At 35.2% G+C, this 18,811-nt stretch overlaps 2 protein-coding genes across 3 annotated transcripts; both read left to right on the top strand.

The window, feature by feature from the left end:
- The first annotated feature begins 4,332 nt into the window (after positions 1–4,332).
- Positions 4,333–15,879, top strand: LOC143464943 (inositol polyphosphate 5-phosphatase OCRL-like). 2 transcript variants are annotated; one of them, XM_076963008.1, is made up of 18 exons: positions 4,333–4,855; positions 4,946–5,044; positions 5,176–5,340; positions 7,128–7,229; positions 7,307–7,421; positions 9,334–9,450; positions 9,712–9,896; positions 9,977–10,088; positions 10,194–10,386; positions 10,556–10,656; positions 10,745–10,855; positions 10,945–11,110; positions 11,197–11,307; positions 11,381–11,505; positions 11,570–11,686; positions 11,927–12,154; positions 14,397–14,508; positions 14,618–15,879. In XM_076963008.1, exons 1-18 carry the CDS (start codon positions 4,431–4,433, stop codon positions 14,743–14,745), a joined length of 2,712 nt encoding a protein of 903 aa, XP_076819123.1. In that variant the 5' UTR covers positions 4,333–4,430; the 3' UTR covers positions 14,746–15,879. The 2 variants fall into 2 exon arrangements, with proteins under 2 accessions (XP_076819123.1, XP_076819124.1); XM_076963009.1 differs by lacking the exon at positions 4,333–4,855 and having other exon boundaries at positions 4,963–5,044; positions 5,156–5,340.
- A 20-nt stretch (positions 15,880–15,899) lies between these two features.
- Positions 15,900–18,798, top strand: LOC143464944 (rRNA methyltransferase 3, mitochondrial-like). Its single transcript, XM_076963010.1, has 5 exons — positions 15,900–16,316; positions 16,398–16,543; positions 16,836–16,962; positions 17,049–17,272; positions 17,534–18,798. The coding sequence occupies exons 1-5, from the start codon at positions 15,900–15,902 to the stop codon at positions 17,841–17,843; spliced, it is 1,224 nt and encodes a 407-aa protein (XP_076819125.1). The 3' UTR covers positions 17,844–18,798.
- Positions 18,799–18,811: the final 13 nt, after the last annotated feature.

Raw genomic sequence — 18,811 nt, 5'->3', positions numbered from 1 at the left:
ATTTAATGGTTGAATCGGATGTCTTTATCGTCATTTAGTGAAACTATGGTAACAGATGAAGCCCAATACCCCTTTAATTTGGCAACGCAGCTTTCATGTAATGGTTTCGGAACATGGAATCATAATAGAACTTGGATAATTTATCAAAAGATTATCTTACATCATATGTAAAGAAAATGAGGGATAGAGCAAATTTGCATAAAAAGTTGTAGCCTATGCAGATAAGGGTAAAAGCGAGTTTCATCATAGGAACACTACAAAGAAATCGTTTGTTTTATTTTTTTCAAGTTATGTTGCATAAAAAACTTTAGTGCCTTGGTGGGGTAAAAAGTTTAGAGAGGAAACGATTTTTGTGGTAATTACCATTTTATCTTTTTTTATCGGTGTTTTTACATAATCAGCACATTGCGACCGTTCAATTGAAATTCATAATGATAGGGTGAGTTAATAAATCTTATAATACAGTATATCAATACATTCCGACACTTCAAACCGTAATTGCTAGACAAAGAGCTGTTAAATTGAATCGTGTTCGTGATTATTGATAGCATACTTTCGGTTGGTTCGAAGCGTTTACATAATTTTTACAAATTTTTTTAAAGTTTGCGTTGACGCTTTCATGCAAATTATGAAATTACCAAATATTCAAACTAAAATGCCCAGTCTGTGTGGGACACTTTACGTAGCATCTTCTACAGTAGTTGCCACATTAAACAACTTTGACCCCTCTCACCGTAATCTTAAATACGTCACTGTTCATAGCTATTTGAAATATAAGTTGTTTGCATTTTGTCGTTTAGGAACGGTTTATTGATAATGTTATGGTTACTCTAAGATGGGACGCATTGAATATTATGTTTGACTTGGTTTAGATCAAAACGTTTGAATTGGTAACAGGTTTAATACAAATTTGTCAAACTTTATTATGATCCCACCGAAAAAATGCAAAACAAGTAGGGTTACATAAATAAACACAACGTTTCGTCTGTTATGGAAAATATCAGATGGGAAATGTGTTTATTCTAATTATTTATTGCGAACTAATTATTCTAATACAATGAAAAAATTCAATTAAAAAGGGCCGCCTACAACGCAACCAAAAACCACTTTGGTATAGCTGCTAGCATCATCAAACAAACATTTTTTCAAATTAGTTAAAAGCAATTTTAACTGAGCACATGCTAAACTTTTGTGGAGAAATTACCATTGCAGCCTGCTGTTTTTGAGTAGAATCCAGTAATTGGTGACGTCATGTGGTTGTGATGAGTGATTTGCAGAGAAAGGGTTGTAATCAGAAAAATGGGCGTTATTGTTGTACAGCAGCCTGCTGTTTTCAAACAGCATTCCGTGTTCTTTACTGCTCAGTAATTGACAGGCTGCTGTTCGTGATGTGTAACACGAGACTTCACTAGACTATAATTGCTCGAGTAGAACCCTGCTATTGGCTGCTGCTGAAAATGGACAGTTTGATGCTGATTTGCAGCATTGAAGCAATTTTTATTCATCTGTTGCTTGAACATATCACCTACTCGTTTGCTTTATTTCGTTTTTTTTTCATTTTATCTTTCATGGAATTGACCAATTATGGGTTTAGTGGCCGTGCTAGTTGTTACCAGCGATTATTAACGTAATTAGTTTTGAGAACGTTTTAAATCTTTCCGGCTTTGTCACTTTTTCTTGTTTATTGGCGCGTGTTAGTAACTACTGGCTTGATTTTTGTATCCACCGCGCTTGTGACGAAAAATAAAATTATTGATCATGAAGCTGGTGACGTAATAAAAAGCAGACTGTGATTTTCTCGAGTAGAACTAGAGCTGCTATTGGTTGATGCTGAAAACTGGACAACTTGCTTAAAAATATTATTGTTACTACCAGGCATAATAACATCAAAATACAAGACACAGCTGGAGAAATAAAAAAAATATTTGGACAGGTTACTGTTTGTTCATATCAAGGGTGTTGAAGACGTGAACATAAATTACCTATTCTCACCCACACAATCAACAATTAACTGTATTCTTTTCTAAAAATCAATGTTCACTTTTCCTAGGAAAAAATCCCCACCATCCGCTCGCTTTGGGGAAAAACTAAACAACAGTTTTGGTATTGGGTCATCAATAGCAGTCTGTCGTCGAGCAGCAAGCAGAGTATCCTATTATAACTTTAACATAATTGATTTGTGTGGGGTAGGGAAAACACATCACGACCATCTAGTTCAGCTGCCCCAGTAGGCTATATACAAGCCTAGTATATACAAATATATCCTGGTTGCGGGGTGACCCCGCTTTCTTTATTAGCGGAAGGGCAAAGATGTTTGTTTTGCTACGCTGTTCTGCGCAGACATAGAGTAGACAGTAGCGGAGTATCCTATATAAAATTGGCTATACCCATAGGTGGGCAGTACCGATGCCGGTATACCCACTATACCGTCAGTGCTTCTGAAAAAAAAAGTGCTGAATCTCTGTACCGAATTACTTATTTCAAGAAATTTCAGTCTCTGTACTCGGTCCTTTTCACGTGATAATTTCAAAATTTTAATAAGCATGTTTTCAAAAATACATGCTATTTAACCCATGCTATTTAGCATCTGTTTATCTTTTTTAATCTAGAAATGTCAAGTACAATTGCTAGCGATTAACGTCACATATGTTTTGACCTGGAATAACCTTTACCCAGGGCATAATAGCGGCAAACATTGTACCGACAAAGTACCGAATTACTTTTTTAAAATAGTACTGAATACCGGAACCTTCGGAACATTTTTTGCCAGGTACCGGTACCGACAGTACTTTCAAAGTACCGACTACCCACCTCTGGCTATGCCTATATACCCAGTGACCTTAAAGACGATGAAATTGTTGGCAACGAGTTCAATCATTTTATTTCTGTGACTACTCGTTCAGGGTGTATAGCGGTGTAGCCTATCGTTTGTTTTTCGCCAGTGATTGTGGACTGTGGTTAGCGAAAAGAATGGTGCTAACTCGCTGTAGACTGGTCAAAAAAAATCTATGCTCACAAACAATCAACCAATGGGAAAAAGCGACAAAGCCCTGAAGACTTTTTCGCTTTCAGGGCTTCAATCTCAGGGATCAAGATCTTGTTTCTATGGCCAAACTCATGAGCACGGTGGGCACGAACTGTTACTAAGGGAAGGCCCCAAACTAGGCTATACAGGTTCGCTTGGACGGGTTCATTTGCTCACGACTGGTTTTAAAGCTGTAAATAATTCATAATCATAACAAAGATAAAACATCAGCAGTGGGTTTGATATAAGTCTACTACATGTAGTTTATGGTACACGAAATTTTTGGTAAAGCATTGCAATAGCAAATTAGAGTTTTAAGTAGCATGGTTCAATCATTCGTTCCTCCACAAAATAAACAATAGGCCGGGTTATTTATCTCGGAGTTTACAAAAGGCCAGAAGGAAAAATCAGATTCTTGCTGTTCATCTGTTAGTGCACTCGGGCCTCAATATAGTGCCCTCTACTGGCAATAGAAATGGGGTTCCGGTCCCTGGGATAAAGTTAAAGTTTCTTTGGTGCAGTTTTACTAAACAACCCATTTGTTGTGCAACAAATTATACTACTTTGCATATTATACTGTATTTTGCTTGTTAATACCAGTTTTTTTTATGTTAGTGAACATTTCCTCTACGTTTCCCAATTCTTTTTTGGTTGTTTGTAATGTGTTTTGTAAACTTGTTAAAACCTAGTGAACTGTTTAGGTGCAATTTCAAGGTGCAGCAAGGTTCTTTTTAAATTGAATATTATACGAATATAAAAAAAGTAAGTTCCAAGAATTGAATTCTGCCAATTTTTAGCATTGTTTATGGAAGCTGTAGTTGGTACAAGTATAAAAAGAAAAAAGGGCTCCCTCCATTGGCAGAAATGCCTGAATTTATAGCCCTATTTTAAACTCAGTTGACATAGAACACTGATTTTTTTTTTAATTCTTCTACCCTATAAGAAATAAGGACAAAGCAATTTTCCAAAACACGATATCTTAAAAAAGGACAAATCTTAGAAAAATAAGGGTGGTATGGAAGCCCTGTGTGTAACATATATATACAAAGCAAAAATATCTGGGAGGTAAGGGTGTTCAAGGTTGGTTGATATAGTATGGAATGACCCAGCATTATAATGTACAAAATGGGCAGGTTTGGTTGTAAAACAAACCAAGAATTTTGAAAGCAATACTTTTTAGTTTGAACATTGGCAAATACGCCTTTGAGATATATACTGTATGTTAAAAATTGGTTTGCTGCACTTTAATGTTAATGTTGGATTAAGGCCGTTTTATTTAACACATTTGAATAGTTAAGCACTTAAATTATGATTTTGAATATATGCAGCCAAGTGATCAATGAAAATGAAACACTTGTTGCAGTCATTTACGACTGAGATAGCTGTAGAAAATATTTTCTAGCAAATGCAATTGACTAATGAAACAATGGATACCAAGACAACAAGCTCTGACTCTGTCAACTTAATTGAACTCAGTGACAGTCAGATTAACCTTTCAGAATTTGACCCTCTGACTTCATCTTCCGTAACACCAGCATTAAATGAAAAACAACAGCCAGTAGTCAGAAGACCTTCGAGGCCACCACCACCTCCCCCAAATCATGCATCTAATGTAAAGACTAGATCAAGCACCACATCTGGTGGAGCTGGTCTAACTAGCGATCTTATCAGTTTACAGCTTGACAAACATGACACTGAAATAAATGCCAAACAAACATTGAATGAAAGTGGTGTACCATCACTATTTACTCTGGAGAGAAATAGGCCCTCATTTGTTAGCTATGTGAATGATGGCGAGGCCGCTGACATGCATCCTACGATCATAAAAAGGTTATAAAATATTGTGTTGCAAGTAACATGTAACTGCTAGTACAGTATCTTTTAACTGTTTATGTATTCTTAATTAGTCTTGTTTGTTAGCTCTTCTTCATCGAGTGCACAAGAAATGAAGTCACAATCTTCATCGTTTGTTAGTTATGTTCCCGATGATTCTAGTGCTAAACTATCTCGAACACAAAGGTACGGTTTTAAGGCAACGTTTACGTGTTTGAATAAGTGTATGTGAATCTAGGGCAAAATGGTAAACTACTATACTGTGTCAGTGTGTTGCAGACTCCACTATTTTATTAGATCTGTTTTCTTTCCTAAAGCTTATCAACTGGATTATCTCAAGCAGACCGTATGGATTTTGCTTCATTTGAGGGAGCAACAGGTCAAAATGCCGTAACAAGCAAGCTGCTTGGTCAGAGAGAAGAACTGATGCAGCTCTTTATGACTAAAAGACAGGATGATTATACATCCCGGAAACCTTTTAGGTACCAGTTAAGTTTGGGATTTTGGGACCAAATTAAAATATCCCGCGAATGGTATTTTAAGGGAGTTTTACTTCAAAATCCTGGGAATTCTCGGGATTTACAAAATCGGAAAGAGTATAAACGGCATTCATTCATTTACTTCTTGTAATATTAACGCAAAGTCGGAGCGCATCAAAAGTGTTGACATTGAGACCTGATTTCAGTTGGAAAATACTAACATTGTAGGCTTTTCCGTGAAAAGTAAATCTTCGTCGGACTCAGGCGAGTGGTTGCTCAATGTCGGTGTTGTGTGCTCTATTAATTGGTGAATGAACTAAGGGTTACTTCAGATAAGATGATAGAATGTCCCATCTATACTTTGTACCTAACAAAGAAACAGCGAGCGCTGAAAGTTGGCAGGAAAGATTAAAATCATAAACTTTTAAGTTGTGCATAAACCCAATCCTCAAACCCTTGCGTGAACTATTTTAATCCCAACCTGAAATGTTCATATTATTTGGCATGATGTGAGTTATGCCTGGTCTAATCGTGTTTGAACAATTTATGGTACCATATATACTCGAGTATAGGTCGACCCTGAAAATCGGAGCTATTTTTATTCTGTCGTGTAAAAGTCGACTAGCTTATTCCTGGCACCACCATTTGGTGGTTCACAATCCCCCGCACTTGATCTTCACTTCAAACCTGTCTTCATGATGAACTTTTTAGCCTACCTTGCCAGTACTTGCGTAGCAATTGCATAACTTCAAACTTCAGCAGCACATCTTTAAGACAAGCCTACAAAGAATTCGCGTGACGCAAGTCATACTCGTCACGTGATATTCATTTCGTGCAAGCGACAGGCATGCGAGTTGTTGTGAAGTTATTTATACGAAGTGGCCAGTAAGCGCAATAAATTGACGGTTCAAATTCATGTATGCGTCAGCCACTGTGCTGTCAGCTGGACTTGGAGGTTTTACTCTGGCTTGTCCCAGGTATAGGTCGAACCCTGCTTTTTGGGGTGAAAATCAATTGCAAAAATCTCAACCTATACTCGAGTATATACAGTAATTTCAAAAAGTTAGTACTATATACAATATCAGTGATCATACATAATTCCACTCACTTTTCGCCTGTAACAGAAAAGTGCATAGCCTTGCACTTTTCGTCCGGACAAAGCACTCGACTGCTTTTAATTATAAGGAAAGTAACAAGAAAAAGTCACCACTGTATCATGACATGATTTCAGAATACTGCATTATTTCATGCTGATTTCTGTTAAACATGTTCACCTTCCTTGGCTCTTTGTCATTGAGAGTCTTTTTCAAGAAACTTCATGATTTTATTACAAAATGTGATTTACTCAATGATAATTGCTCCATACTAAGAGTTATTGCTCACCACTGGCAAAGATCTCTTGAACTTTTGCCTCAAAGAATACAGTTAGATGCCGGCGATTGCCCACTCCAAACGGCCAGGCTTGCACAGTGCTGTAGAATTATTCTGACAAGCCGTTATTTCCAAGGCATGCGTTTGGCCTTATGAAACTACTCTAAAATAAAAACAAACCAAAAAACTGAGCAAAATCCCACTGCCTTGACATTCATAGATACATTCTTGAAATCCTGGGTTTGGGTTTTAATAAAAAACGCTTAAAATTCCTGGATTTCTTTGGATCCCAACCCTAGTACCATTACTCATCTGCATATTATATTTATGATATGATATATAATGAATTAGTGTTTTTAAAAAAAAACATGTCTAGCGTATCTTGTTAGTATAAAAGTCAATAACTATGTTTGACTTAGACTATTTGCTGGTACTTGGAACGTTAATGGTCAGTATCCACCTGATTCATTGATTGAGTGGACAGCCTATGACAAAGATCCCCCTGACATTTATGTTATTGGGTAAGGCTTTAAATCTGTTTTTATGGTTGACTTATACTTGTATATTATGCACTTTATCTATGTGACCACTCTCCTAGGTTTCAGGAATTAGATCTGAGTAAAGAAGCTTTTGTCTTTGCGGAGTCATCCAGGGAAGATGAATGGCGGAAAATCGCCGAAGTATCTCTGCATCCTAAAGCAGAATACTATTTGGTAATTTAGTAAAATTTGAATAGCTCAGTGGTTTTTAGATTTATTGGAGGTGCTGAAGCTTGTAAGTTGTGTGCATACATTCACCGAAACACCGACCCCTTCATTAAAGATAAAGAAAATTGCCTATATTGTGTGCACAGCGACACAGCTTGTATGTCATGATCTCTACCAAACCCAATTTAAGAACTACTGGTATAGCTTATATTTTACTTAATAATTAATGAAAACCACTTTGTTTTTGGATATGTGTAACATTGTTGAAGTTATCGACAATATATAAATAGTGATTTTTAACAGTTGATATATAGCCTATAATGTACATTGTATACACATATATTTAAAATATAGTGTAGTACATATACAGTTGGTTAATAATCCTATTGATATTTGTTCTGTTTGTTATTTTTAGCCATAAAGTTTTAGACTACTTTTTAACAGGCAATAGGCCTACAACGTATGTATGCAATTTGTGGAAGTTGCACTTGTTTGTTTGCTTCCAGTTTTTGTACGTGTTGTTATTATCTTGAAAATTTTAAAATAAGAATTTTATTTTGTACATACTGACAGTTGTAGCATGTGCAGAAATTTACCAAACTTATTTGACCACACTGTGCAGCATAAAGATTTGCAATGGTGCCAAATAATAACGTCATTAAAAGCGAAGTAAAACAGACAAAATAAAAACAAATGTGATATGACAAACATATGCAGTTATGCTGATGACACCAATTATTTTTTCTGTTATTCCGCAGAAAGAAAACCAGCAAACTTAGTTATTGCGTCACGAAGCACAAAACTTACAAATGTTTATCGTTGGAACATTTTGCTCATAAAAATATGCAGTTAGTCGAACAAAAGCAGCAACCGAGACAGAAACCTCATACCATAATCTGATTTATTCCTTTAAGTGATTAACCAACATTTTTACTTAATGTTATATTGGAATCGATTCAGGACTTCATCAGATTTGTATGCAATAAAATGATATAGGCATTTAAGGCATTTAAGGCTTTAAACGGTATGCAATTAACCGATTTCGTCTGTGCTACCTTAAGTTGGTATTAAGGCCTATGCATGCATTCCCAATATTTATTCCATCTTTTTAGAAAGCAACTCAGTTATCGAATAATATATCTCAATCCGTTTCTAAGCATGTTATCCTACAGTACGTCCTTTATACAAGTGGAGTTGATGTGAGGCACACATTTAAATTCGCTTTCCTTTTTTTAATTTTCGAAATGAGAGGTAAAATCGATTAAAGATGCCATGTAAATAGGGTTCATAACTATACGTCGTATGAACGGTAAATGGCCTCGAAAAATGAAATATATATGCTTTGTTTCAACTGCTTTAGTGCAAAAATGAGAATTCCCCGTAATTAGCTAGCGGGATGTAACTGTATCCTCAAGCATCGAATCTTGGCTCTGCCACTGCATACTGTATATCAGGGGTTCCCAACCTTTTTATGTTCTCGTACCACTTAGCCACCACGGATTGTCAACACGTACCACTATTTTCAAAACAACTAATTTGATCCAATATTTGCACAGCAGCATTGTATTAATAACAATGACAGCAGGGAGCAAAATCGACAAAAGTAGCTTACTGAGTGCAGAGAATTTAGTACGGAAAGAAATAAAAGTGTTGCTCGCATATTTTAGCAACTCAAAATTAAATTGTTATACTACTATACTGTATATCGCATGCAACGGAGAGCTGCTCGCGTACCACCTGAAAAGCTCCCGCGTACCACTAGTGATACGCGCACCACCGGTTGGGAACCCCTGCTGTATATCATCATGTATGTACAGTGATTTTTTCGTGTAAATATTTTTCAAAATGTTAGTTTCAGCTTGAATGGACTTTTAATATAGTTCTTGTTAGTGTGACCTCATGTTTATGATTTTTGTAGGTTAAATTGGTGCGTTTAGTTGGAATGATGTTGCTTGTATTTGCAATGAAGAGACATCAAAATCATATAACGGAAGTTATGTCACATCACGTTGGAACAGGCCTGCTAGGCAAAATGGTAGCACCTTTTTTTTAAAGTTTTGCATTATTTGTAAAATAAAAAAATACGAAAATGTACAAGTTTAGTTTCTTGTACTTTATTCATATTTTCTACCAAGATTGTTTACCACATATGCTGAAGGCTCAAGCAATTTACTTCCATACAGGCTAATTATTGTATACACCTTATTCATTGTTGGATTATATACCACCCTTTACAATGTGGGATGTTAGAAATTTCAGTAATCCATTTATTACAATTACGAGCATCTTTTTGCAGGGCAACAAGGGTGGTGTTGGGGTACGATTTAACATCCACAGTTCTAGTATTTGTGTTGTGAACTCACATCTTGCAGCTCACGCAGAGGAAGTGCAGAGAAGAAATCAAGATTACGCAGACATTTGTGCTCGGATGAGGTTTTCTGATGCTTACGGACAGTCTCCCCGTACCATATTTCAACACGAGTATAAATTTGTTTTTTTTGTGGATACATTCTTGTTCGCTGTTCCCAGTTTATTCCTATATTTTGTGTTTTCTGTTGTAGTGTTGTTGTATGGCTGGGCGATCTAAATTATCGAATAGAAAAAATGCTACCAGACATGGTGAAAGAGTGTATTGATGTTGGCAATTATAAACTATTAAAGGAGAATGATCAGGTTTGTTGCAACATTTAATCTGATTATTACTGCTTGCTCCATTTCTCTCCATTGTATAATGATATTGTAACCTGTGCGTCATTTAACATTGTCCTTAATTAATAGCTCCTTTGTCAACTTCGTGAAGGCAATGTATTTAAAAATTTCGAAGAAGGGGAAATAAAATTTCGTCCCACATATAAGTACAATCCTGGCACAGATGTTTGGGATACAAGTGAAAAATGCCGAGCACCTGCTTGGTGTGATAGAGTGTTATGGAAAGAGACAGCTGTATTGAGCCGCAGCACCATTAAAAATTGTATGCAGCTGTTCGTGGAGTAACGATGCACTTTGAGTATTTGATAATTTTGGTTAATTAATAATTAATTAATCTGGTTGTCTCTTGTTGTTGCTCCTATTTGCATAAATATACGATTTGCATCATTGTGCTCATATATAGCAAATTTTATATAATTTATTTGTTTCAGCTAAGAAAGTCCCAAAAACTATGACACTTAAGGAATACAGATCACACGGGGCATTAAAGATTAGTGACCATAAGCCTGTCAGTGCTTCATTTGGGATGGATGTGAGTTTAGAGTTTAAAACTATTTCGCATATCTTTAACTAAACTATTTCACTATCCTGTCATGTTGCTAACATACTCCGTCAATCAGGTAAAAGTCATCAACAAAGAGAAGTACCGTGTGGTGTATGAGGAGGAGATTCGTAGACTGGACAAGATGGAAAATGATTACCTACCTAGCATGACGCTTAGTTCTCATACTGTAATTAAATTCAGACCAGTAGCTTTGTTCAATGCATGTAATTTGGTCATAATATGAACTATTGTGTATTCAAATAATATGTGTCCTAGGTTGAATTTGGTGATGTAATGTTTCAACAAGCTGTGCTGCAATCTGTCGAACTTCATAACACTGGTCAAGTTCCCTGTCACTTTGAATTTATCGGAAAATTTGGTGATAACACCTATTGTAAGCCATGGCTGACCATATCGAAGCCTAAGGGATTTGTCATGCCTGGTGAGATATACATGCTCATTTGAACTTTCTTTAATTATTTAAGTAAACAATTATATGTATAATAACGTGTCATTTTCGCTTTCTAGATGAGAAGTTGGCAATTGAATTTGAAGTATACGTGAACAGAATCACAGCGTCGTCATTGAATATAGGCTCCGAGAAACTTGAAGATATTTTAATACTGCACCTTGTTGGCGGTATGACAACTTCCAATTATTATTGCATTTGAGAACAGCCCAATGCATAAACCAGTTGTGTTTTTAATATTAGGCAAAGATTTCTTCATAACCTTAAATGGTAAATACATTGCAAGTTGCTTTGGAAGTTCTTTAGAAGCTTTATGCAGAATGAAGGATCCTATTCAACAAGTTGATCAAAAATTGCTATTAAAATGGGTTAGTGTCTTAGTAGTTTGTTTTGTTACACACAAAGTTCAAATTTTTTTTTTTTTATGTAAAGAGCAAAATATCAGTCCAAGATGCAATTGATTCAGAATCTTCTGATGAACACACTTTGCAAGTGCCAAAAGAATTGTGGTGGATTTTGGATTACCTCTATCATCACGCACGTAGCCAAGTAATATAATCAATGATTGCACTACACTTTTTAAGAGGCATTAGATGAATGTGAAAGTGAAGTGGTAAAAACTGTTTGATGTATGACTTTGTGAGGTGTTTGACTTGTAAGCTGGGAAATTTAAGAAATCCTACATACTGCATTAATTATTAACTTGAATTATTATTGTTTTACTAAACCCAAGTGTGTGGTGATATACCTCCCAAAACTAAGATTTGCCTGAAACTTGCATTGCATTAGCCTGATCTATTTCAACAACCTGGCTTGCATCATGAGCTGCAAGAAATCCAGAAGTGTCTTGACTCGCAAGTACCTGTAACCAAAGGATTAAATTCACTCCCTGGTTCAAGCCATTCATCAGCAGAAGCTTTACTTGTTTTTCTTGAAGCTCTGCCAGAACCTGTTATACCATTTTGTTATTATCAACAATGCTTGGACGTCCACAGCAATTTACAGCACAGTAAAGAAGTAAGTTTTTGAAAAGTACAGGCGAAGTACAGTATGTACATTGCCATTTTCCATTTTGTATAAATTTGCTCGGTGATGTTGTACTTGTCAAGTGTTCTGAATGACTGCTCTAGAAAAAAATTTTTCCATGTTTATCTAGTATTCTAGTTCATTAAAATACTGTGATTTCATATGATGGTAAGATGATTCACTGCATAAGTATTTTATTCTTTAAGTACTGATGAGAAATCCACTAAATTTTAGTGTGGCAAATGAGATGCTTATCTGTGTGTTTTAAGGCTAAAAAGATACACCACATACCGTATTTTCTTGAATAGAAACCGCCCTCGAATAGAAACTGCACAATTTGATTTGAAATAACAATAGAAGCCGCCCTTGCATAGAAGAATTAGAAGACAAAAACGTTCATGTAATAAAAATAGAAGCCACACGAAACGTACAAAAATAAAAAATAGTAGCCGCGGTTTCTATTCAAGAAAATACGGTGACGAGTATCTAAAAAGTTTTGCCAAGATCCCTTCAAGGTCTTCCATTGTAATTTAGCTTTTACTTTACATTTGTAATAATAGTTATACTGTACAGTAGACCTTGAATATGATGGATAGCTGCAAAGATTGAAGGAAAAATGGTTCGGATGGTTTCCTATTCTTTTTATTGCACCGAACCTGGTGTATAACAGATCCGACACCAATTATAACAAATAAATGTTTCAGTCTCTTTGACATACAACAAAGCACAATTCACTGAATGCAAGTGATGGTGTTTTGCAGTGGTTTTCAACATCGTAGCTTGCAGTTTTTCGTTTGTACATGACATGTATGCCTGGCACAGATCTGCAACTATGATTTCTCTTGCGCAGTGTGAATGTAATTGTAATCAGTAATAGCCCCATGTATTGTCATAGAGGAAATTATAGCCTGAATTTTTTTCTCCACACTTGATTCAATTTTTCACTGGTGTTAGATTGTGTACTACAATACAGTGTTAATCAGTAATCAGTTTGGCAAGAGAAAGCAAAACTCACCCAGAAAAGTTGAAAATTTTAAAGTTTATTGAAAATATTCATTCAATGAACAGGTGTGACATAGCGGAGGAATTTAATTAAGCTATCTACTACATATCTCCAGCAGATAAAAACATCATCGGACACTAAATCAATCTAAAGTTGTCTGATTTTATAAAATTCTGCTGGCAAGAACAGAGAATGAAATACCGTATGTTTTTTTATACTGGAATATGACTTTATGTAATTCAGGAGTGTGAGATGTACACATAAAGGTGTAAGGAAGGTGTATGGTGTGCCTAAGGTTATATCCGTATATAGCAGATATTGCATAGCTCATAAGGGATAAATATCATTGGTCTTGACATCCGAATTATATGCGATCTACTGTACACACAGTGAAAGCATGTCAACTCGAATTCAGTTTTTTTGCAATTTCAGATAACTTCAAGTAACTAACACTGGTCTTGGTGAATCTCCCACTAAAATGCATGTAAACAACTATAAGATAACTCGAAATTTTAGTTAACTTAAAACGTTTTTATGAGTCTTCAGGGCATAAGTAACACCAGTTATCCTGGATTTAGTCAAAAATTATTTATTGTAGCAATTACAAATATGCTTAATTTGAATTGTTAATGGGTTGTTATAGATCAGAAACGTCAAATGTTATTTTGCAATATTGATCGATCGATATTGCAATATAATTTAATGCCCTTGAACTAAAAGCTATTTACCATATTGTGTTATGACCCCACAGTTAAAAGGTCAAGTAAAAATACATGCAAGTCTCAAAAAAAACAAGTGCAATACGAACAATTAAAGCAGCTACATCCAGTTAGACAAGTATAGGGTTACCCCAATAGAAGTACACTATTTCATAATAACCCAAGCAAGGTTGGAGGTGCTAGGCCGAAATGGCGTTAACAGTTCAACATTAATGGTGCTACAATTAATGCTATAACTACTTTTTGATCGAGCAAATTTAATTTTTAATTAATAAAGATCTACATTTTATGAGAAAACCACATATTTTTATTTAATTTTTCAAATTTATTAAAATGCATTTATTATAACCAAGTCATGATTTCAAATTTATTTGCTGCCTATTTTATCAACTTGAAGTAACTTGAAACTTAGTACAACACGGAAGTAATTTGATCGGTATGTTTAACTTTGAGTTGCTTAACTTAAACTAACTAACTTAACTTAAACTGTACAATTTAAATTTTTCCACAGTTGTTAAAGACAATGCCTGTTCATCACCGTAACGTCTTCAACTATTTAATTGCCTTTCTTCAAGAGTTGCCAAAATACGAAGATAAAAATGGGCTTAGCGTTCACCTCATAGGTAAGCTAAAAAGCAGTCCATTGAACAAATCAAATATCTCAAATACTATCAAATATCTTTAATTTGAACTTTTTCCCTCAACGAAAACAATTATTACTTTATTTTGCAGCAACAATATTTGCGGGCTTGATACTACGACCTCAGCAAAGAAAGAGTGGAATTGAAGCGAGAATTGAAAGAGAGAAAAGTATTGTTTTCGTAGAAAGATATCTTATGAATAACTTGGAAGAGTTATGATTTTTGAACATTACTTGAATGTATTTCAAAGAGCAGAAGGCGATAGTGCTGGTGATAAATTTCAAGTGGTGCTAAGCTTTTGCTCATGACTTACATAGGCGACAGGGTACCTAATATTGACTACAAACTATCTAGTAAAATGCTTGTCGTGAAGGCGATGTCGAAATGCAAAGAAACTTTACAGAAAACTCTCCCTTTTAATCTTCACTTTACAGACACTATTGTGAGAGCTAGGTCCTGAAGGTGCTGGTCCTATGGTTAATTGTTTATTTCAAGTATGATTAGGTAAAACTTTTCAACAGTTTTATTAGTAGGGCTGCATGTATGTTGTGTAGGGCCATAGCTAGCTACTGTATTTGTAGGTAGCACAAGTGTTGTTTTGATGTCGTTTTTGCTTCAGTTTATCAGCAGATTGGAGAAACACACGTCCTAATTTTTCTTTATCATGAAATTGTGAATTTTGTGTATTTTGTAAATTATGAAGTAAACAGGCTTTGGATGCAATTTCTTGCCACCACATTTATATCCTTGCTATATTAGCATGTTCATGAATTGTTAAGCTTTGCTGTTATTAATACATGTTCTAGTCCTTTCTGGGAAAATCATATAACAGTTCGGAATGAGCTGATTAGTTATATTGCCGTTATTGAAGAATTTGATTAAAGCCTTTCATCGTTCCCACTTTCTTGTTTTGTTTTTGAACCATTTTCACCAAGCTATTTATAAACACATTTTTCTATATCTGTATTTGTCCCTTTATTCTTTATTTGTTTGTCTTTTTTAACTAGACTATTTAACTTGTAGATAACAGATGAATTTAGTTTTCATAAGCCTGTTGTTTTGAATCAGTAAGTTTCAGAGAGTGCTGACTTGTTAGTATCACTCAACTTCAAAAGTCAGTCTTAACGGTATAAAATAAATGAACCCATATTAATCTGATATATGTTTTCAGTTAATTAATTAGTGGTCGGATCAAAATAATCATCCGTTTTGTTTTTTGACCCCAGTTATAGACAGCAGCTGTAATGTGATATTGGAATATATATAATTTGTGAAATTTATGTTGTGGTAACATATTGTTGAGTAAATACTTAATGAAGGTAGGACTTAATAAAGTATAATTTTGTTTTGAAGGGAATGCGATTTTATTAAGTATGACATATTGGAGTACTTCTAAACTGTTATTTGTTTTCTTTGGTCTTCCAAGAACACCGGTTAGACTGAAGAAAAACATTATGTATCGTAAAAGTTATGACATGTTTACCAGTGAAGAATATCAACAACAGTTAAAGAAACCAAAACGGATCAAACTTGCAAAACCTGTTGCATTACCAAAACCTAAGGTGTCATTCAAAGAAATCATTCCAGATGATTTTTCGAAACTAAAATATAAAAAACTAAGTAACATTCCTGGAAATGTATTTAACAAAATCATCTATGGTGTGAGAACCTCTTCATACAGGGACAATCTTAACATATGTTTACTGAACGGTACTGCACTGATATCTGAAGCAATCAAAGCAGGGTGCCCAGTATCAAGCATTTATTTTAATAGATTACAGAAACTTGAGGTATGTCAAAACTCAAAACAACTATTCCGAATTTAACCAAAGCAGATCTGGTTATAATGAGTCGCTGTCATTCTCCTGTAGGCTCTGCCATTTGATATTCTACGCAAGACTCATCTCACACACTATCCTGATCGCTTGCTAAAAGATTTTCCAGGGAAAGTATGTGATGGAGTTTTTGCACTTGCGTGTAAGCAAGATGCAAAAGTACGGCAAAAAATTGTTGATAGGCAAGTAAAAAACTTTAATGGGAACTTTATATGTGTTGTACCTTGTTTCTCTTTTTATGCGCCTATCGTTTATGTGTCTTGTAAGTTATGAATGTGCCCAGATATTCATTGCATATTGTAATCTTTATTTTTTAAGTAATTTTGCTGTATATAGATTAGAACAAGATTTCATTCATGTTATTCACTAAATAATGCTTACACTTTTAGGTAAATTGCTTTTGTAAGTTGTAGGCTACATGCAACCCAATATAACATTTACAGGCATTACCATTCTATAATGGTTTGTGTTTAGGAGAAGTGCTGCAGAAAGGAAGAGAGAATTTAGCATGATTCCTCTTACTTTGGTGTGCAACAGCATCTCAGAAAGTGAAGAAATGGGAAAAGTACTACAAGCTGCTGCTAATACAGGCTGCAAACAGGTAATGGTGAATTGTGACAAGTAAATTATATAGTTTTGTTGGTAAATACAATACTTGCACACCTGAAATTGTTTATGGGATTGCAGGTTTATTTGTTGGAAAATAATATTGACATATGGGGAACGGAAGTACTCAATGCAGCCTTCGGGGCACATTTTAAAATACCAATCATTTCAAACATTTCATGGAATAAGTTGGAAAAACTGGTAGGGAGCCAACATGTCTATTTTCCTTCACCAAATAGCAATGAAATAAAACTTGCGGATTTTTCACCAAAAGATGAAATTGCAGATCACAGCAAAAGTGAAAAGTAAGTTAACATACAAGAGCTTTGGTTGCTTCAAGCAATCATTTAGGATGCAAAAAGAGTATATAACTATACATGCAACGTCAAAGGTTTGCATGAGTACTAGTGTACTACAAGAACAACTAAACCTAACAAACATGCATTCATTAGACTTGGACTAAACTAAATCCATAATTTCCCTGCTTACATTAAAGGATTGTGAACTACTGTATTCATCTGACACTCATACAAAGTTGTTTAAATTTGCATAATTTGTTTTCGCAGTTTTATTAACATGCTGGAAAGGGAGAGCAGTAAAGGAACCTTACCTGCGGATATGGAAGAGGATGTTTTGTCGAATACCGTCATACCATCAGAACCATATGATCAAGTTGACTTTTGCCAACCAAATATTGTTATTGTCGGCAAAGTAGATGTAGATGTTTTTTATTTGGCAGTAAAGGCTAGAGGGAAAGATAGCAAGTCATGCGGGATTAATGTATCGACAGCATTGACAGAAGACCATTCTAGCGTACTTACGCAAACAAATGTTTTACTATATGAAGCCAGAAGGCAAAAGATGAAACGTAAATAAATTCATTTTCTGTTAAAAGAACCTAAAATGAATTACAGAAGTGCTGTCAGAACAGCAGGTATGAGTAAGGCTTGGTGAATAGGGGCCCGAAATTGGGAGTATAAGACGCTTTGATGATAAAGTTTTGAAAAACTGAAACGAAACCATAACCTACGTAATATGTTAAGTTTTTTTTTTCTTTTTACATTTTTCTGATTTTCTTTTTACAAAAACGATGGTTTTGAAGCAATCAAAGCAAGGTATGTTAATGTTTTTGAACCCAAAACCGAGCGCTTCACTTAAGTATGCTGAGCAACATCAAGAACTGGAGTCAAACCGTTCAAGGCATTGACACTTGCGACGCAAAACAATTTCAACGAAAAGTTTTGAATTAGTGTATTTGAATGTTACCATTAGCTTATAAAATAACAAATTGTCATGTCTGGTGAGTGGTCAATTCAATTCGCGGGCAACAAAAACTAAGGGCTATTTACCTCGCAGACGTACCTTGGGTCGTCCACCCGGCCTGGGTCGAATCGATCTGGAACCGTCATCCCTACTTTTAAATGTAAAAAATCCTAAACTGAGAAACACTCTTTCCAACTCTATCATTAACATCTTCTGAGCTATAGTAGTGCTGCTACTCGTAATAACGAAAATCAACTAGAATGCGCCTCGAGCGAACGGTTTTCTACAAGCATAGTCTACATACTGTTTTTATACACCTATTTATAAAAAATATGGTGCAAGTTTGTTAAACCTGAAGCCAGGTTGGATTAAATGTAAGCATCCAGTGCAAATCCAACCGGTGTAACACTGAAAAAACAAATTGAAAAACCTAATCCGGAGATGGGTTGTTTTCAACGCTGTTAACTTATTTTGCATTACATTAACGTTGATTGATGTGTATTGATGGTAATTGTTCAGAAACAAAATTTGTTTCGACTGTTGGCCGCACTGTTAATGTTGGTTAATGTTGTTTGTCTCAC

Source organism: Clavelina lepadiformis, chromosome 7, assembly GCF_947623445.1.
Source record: "Clavelina lepadiformis chromosome 7, kaClaLepa1.1, whole genome shotgun sequence".
Taxonomy (NCBI): Eukaryota; Metazoa; Chordata; class Ascidiacea; order Aplousobranchia; family Clavelinidae; genus Clavelina; species Clavelina lepadiformis.
Note: the sequence above shows the minus strand (reverse complement) of the source record. Positions and strands in the feature narration are given on the sequence as shown.

Excerpts from the sequence above, each read along its gene's own strand:
- LOC143464943 (XM_076963008.1), top strand. The coding sequence starts at position 4,431 with ATGCAATTGACTAATGAAACAATGGATACCAAGACAACAAGCTCTGAC. Across the intron at positions 9,451-9,711 it reads CAGGCCTGCTAGGCAAAATG|GGCAACAAGGGTGGTGTTGG; the intron begins GTAGCACCTTTT and ends ATCTTTTTGCAG. Across the intron at positions 11,111-11,196 it reads TAAGGGATTTGTCATGCCTG|ATGAGAAGTTGGCAATTGAA; the intron begins GTGAGATATACA and ends TTCGCTTTCTAG.
- LOC143464944 (XM_076963010.1), top strand. The coding sequence starts at position 15,900 with ATGACATATTGGAGTACTTCTAAACTGTTATTTGTTTTCTTTGGTCTT. Across the intron at positions 16,317-16,397 it reads ATAGATTACAGAAACTTGAG|GCTCTGCCATTTGATATTCT; the intron begins GTATGTCAAAAC and ends ATTCTCCTGTAG. Across the intron at positions 16,544-16,835 it reads CGGCAAAAAATTGTTGATAG|GAGAAGTGCTGCAGAAAGGA; the intron begins GCAAGTAAAAAA and ends GTTTGTGTTTAG.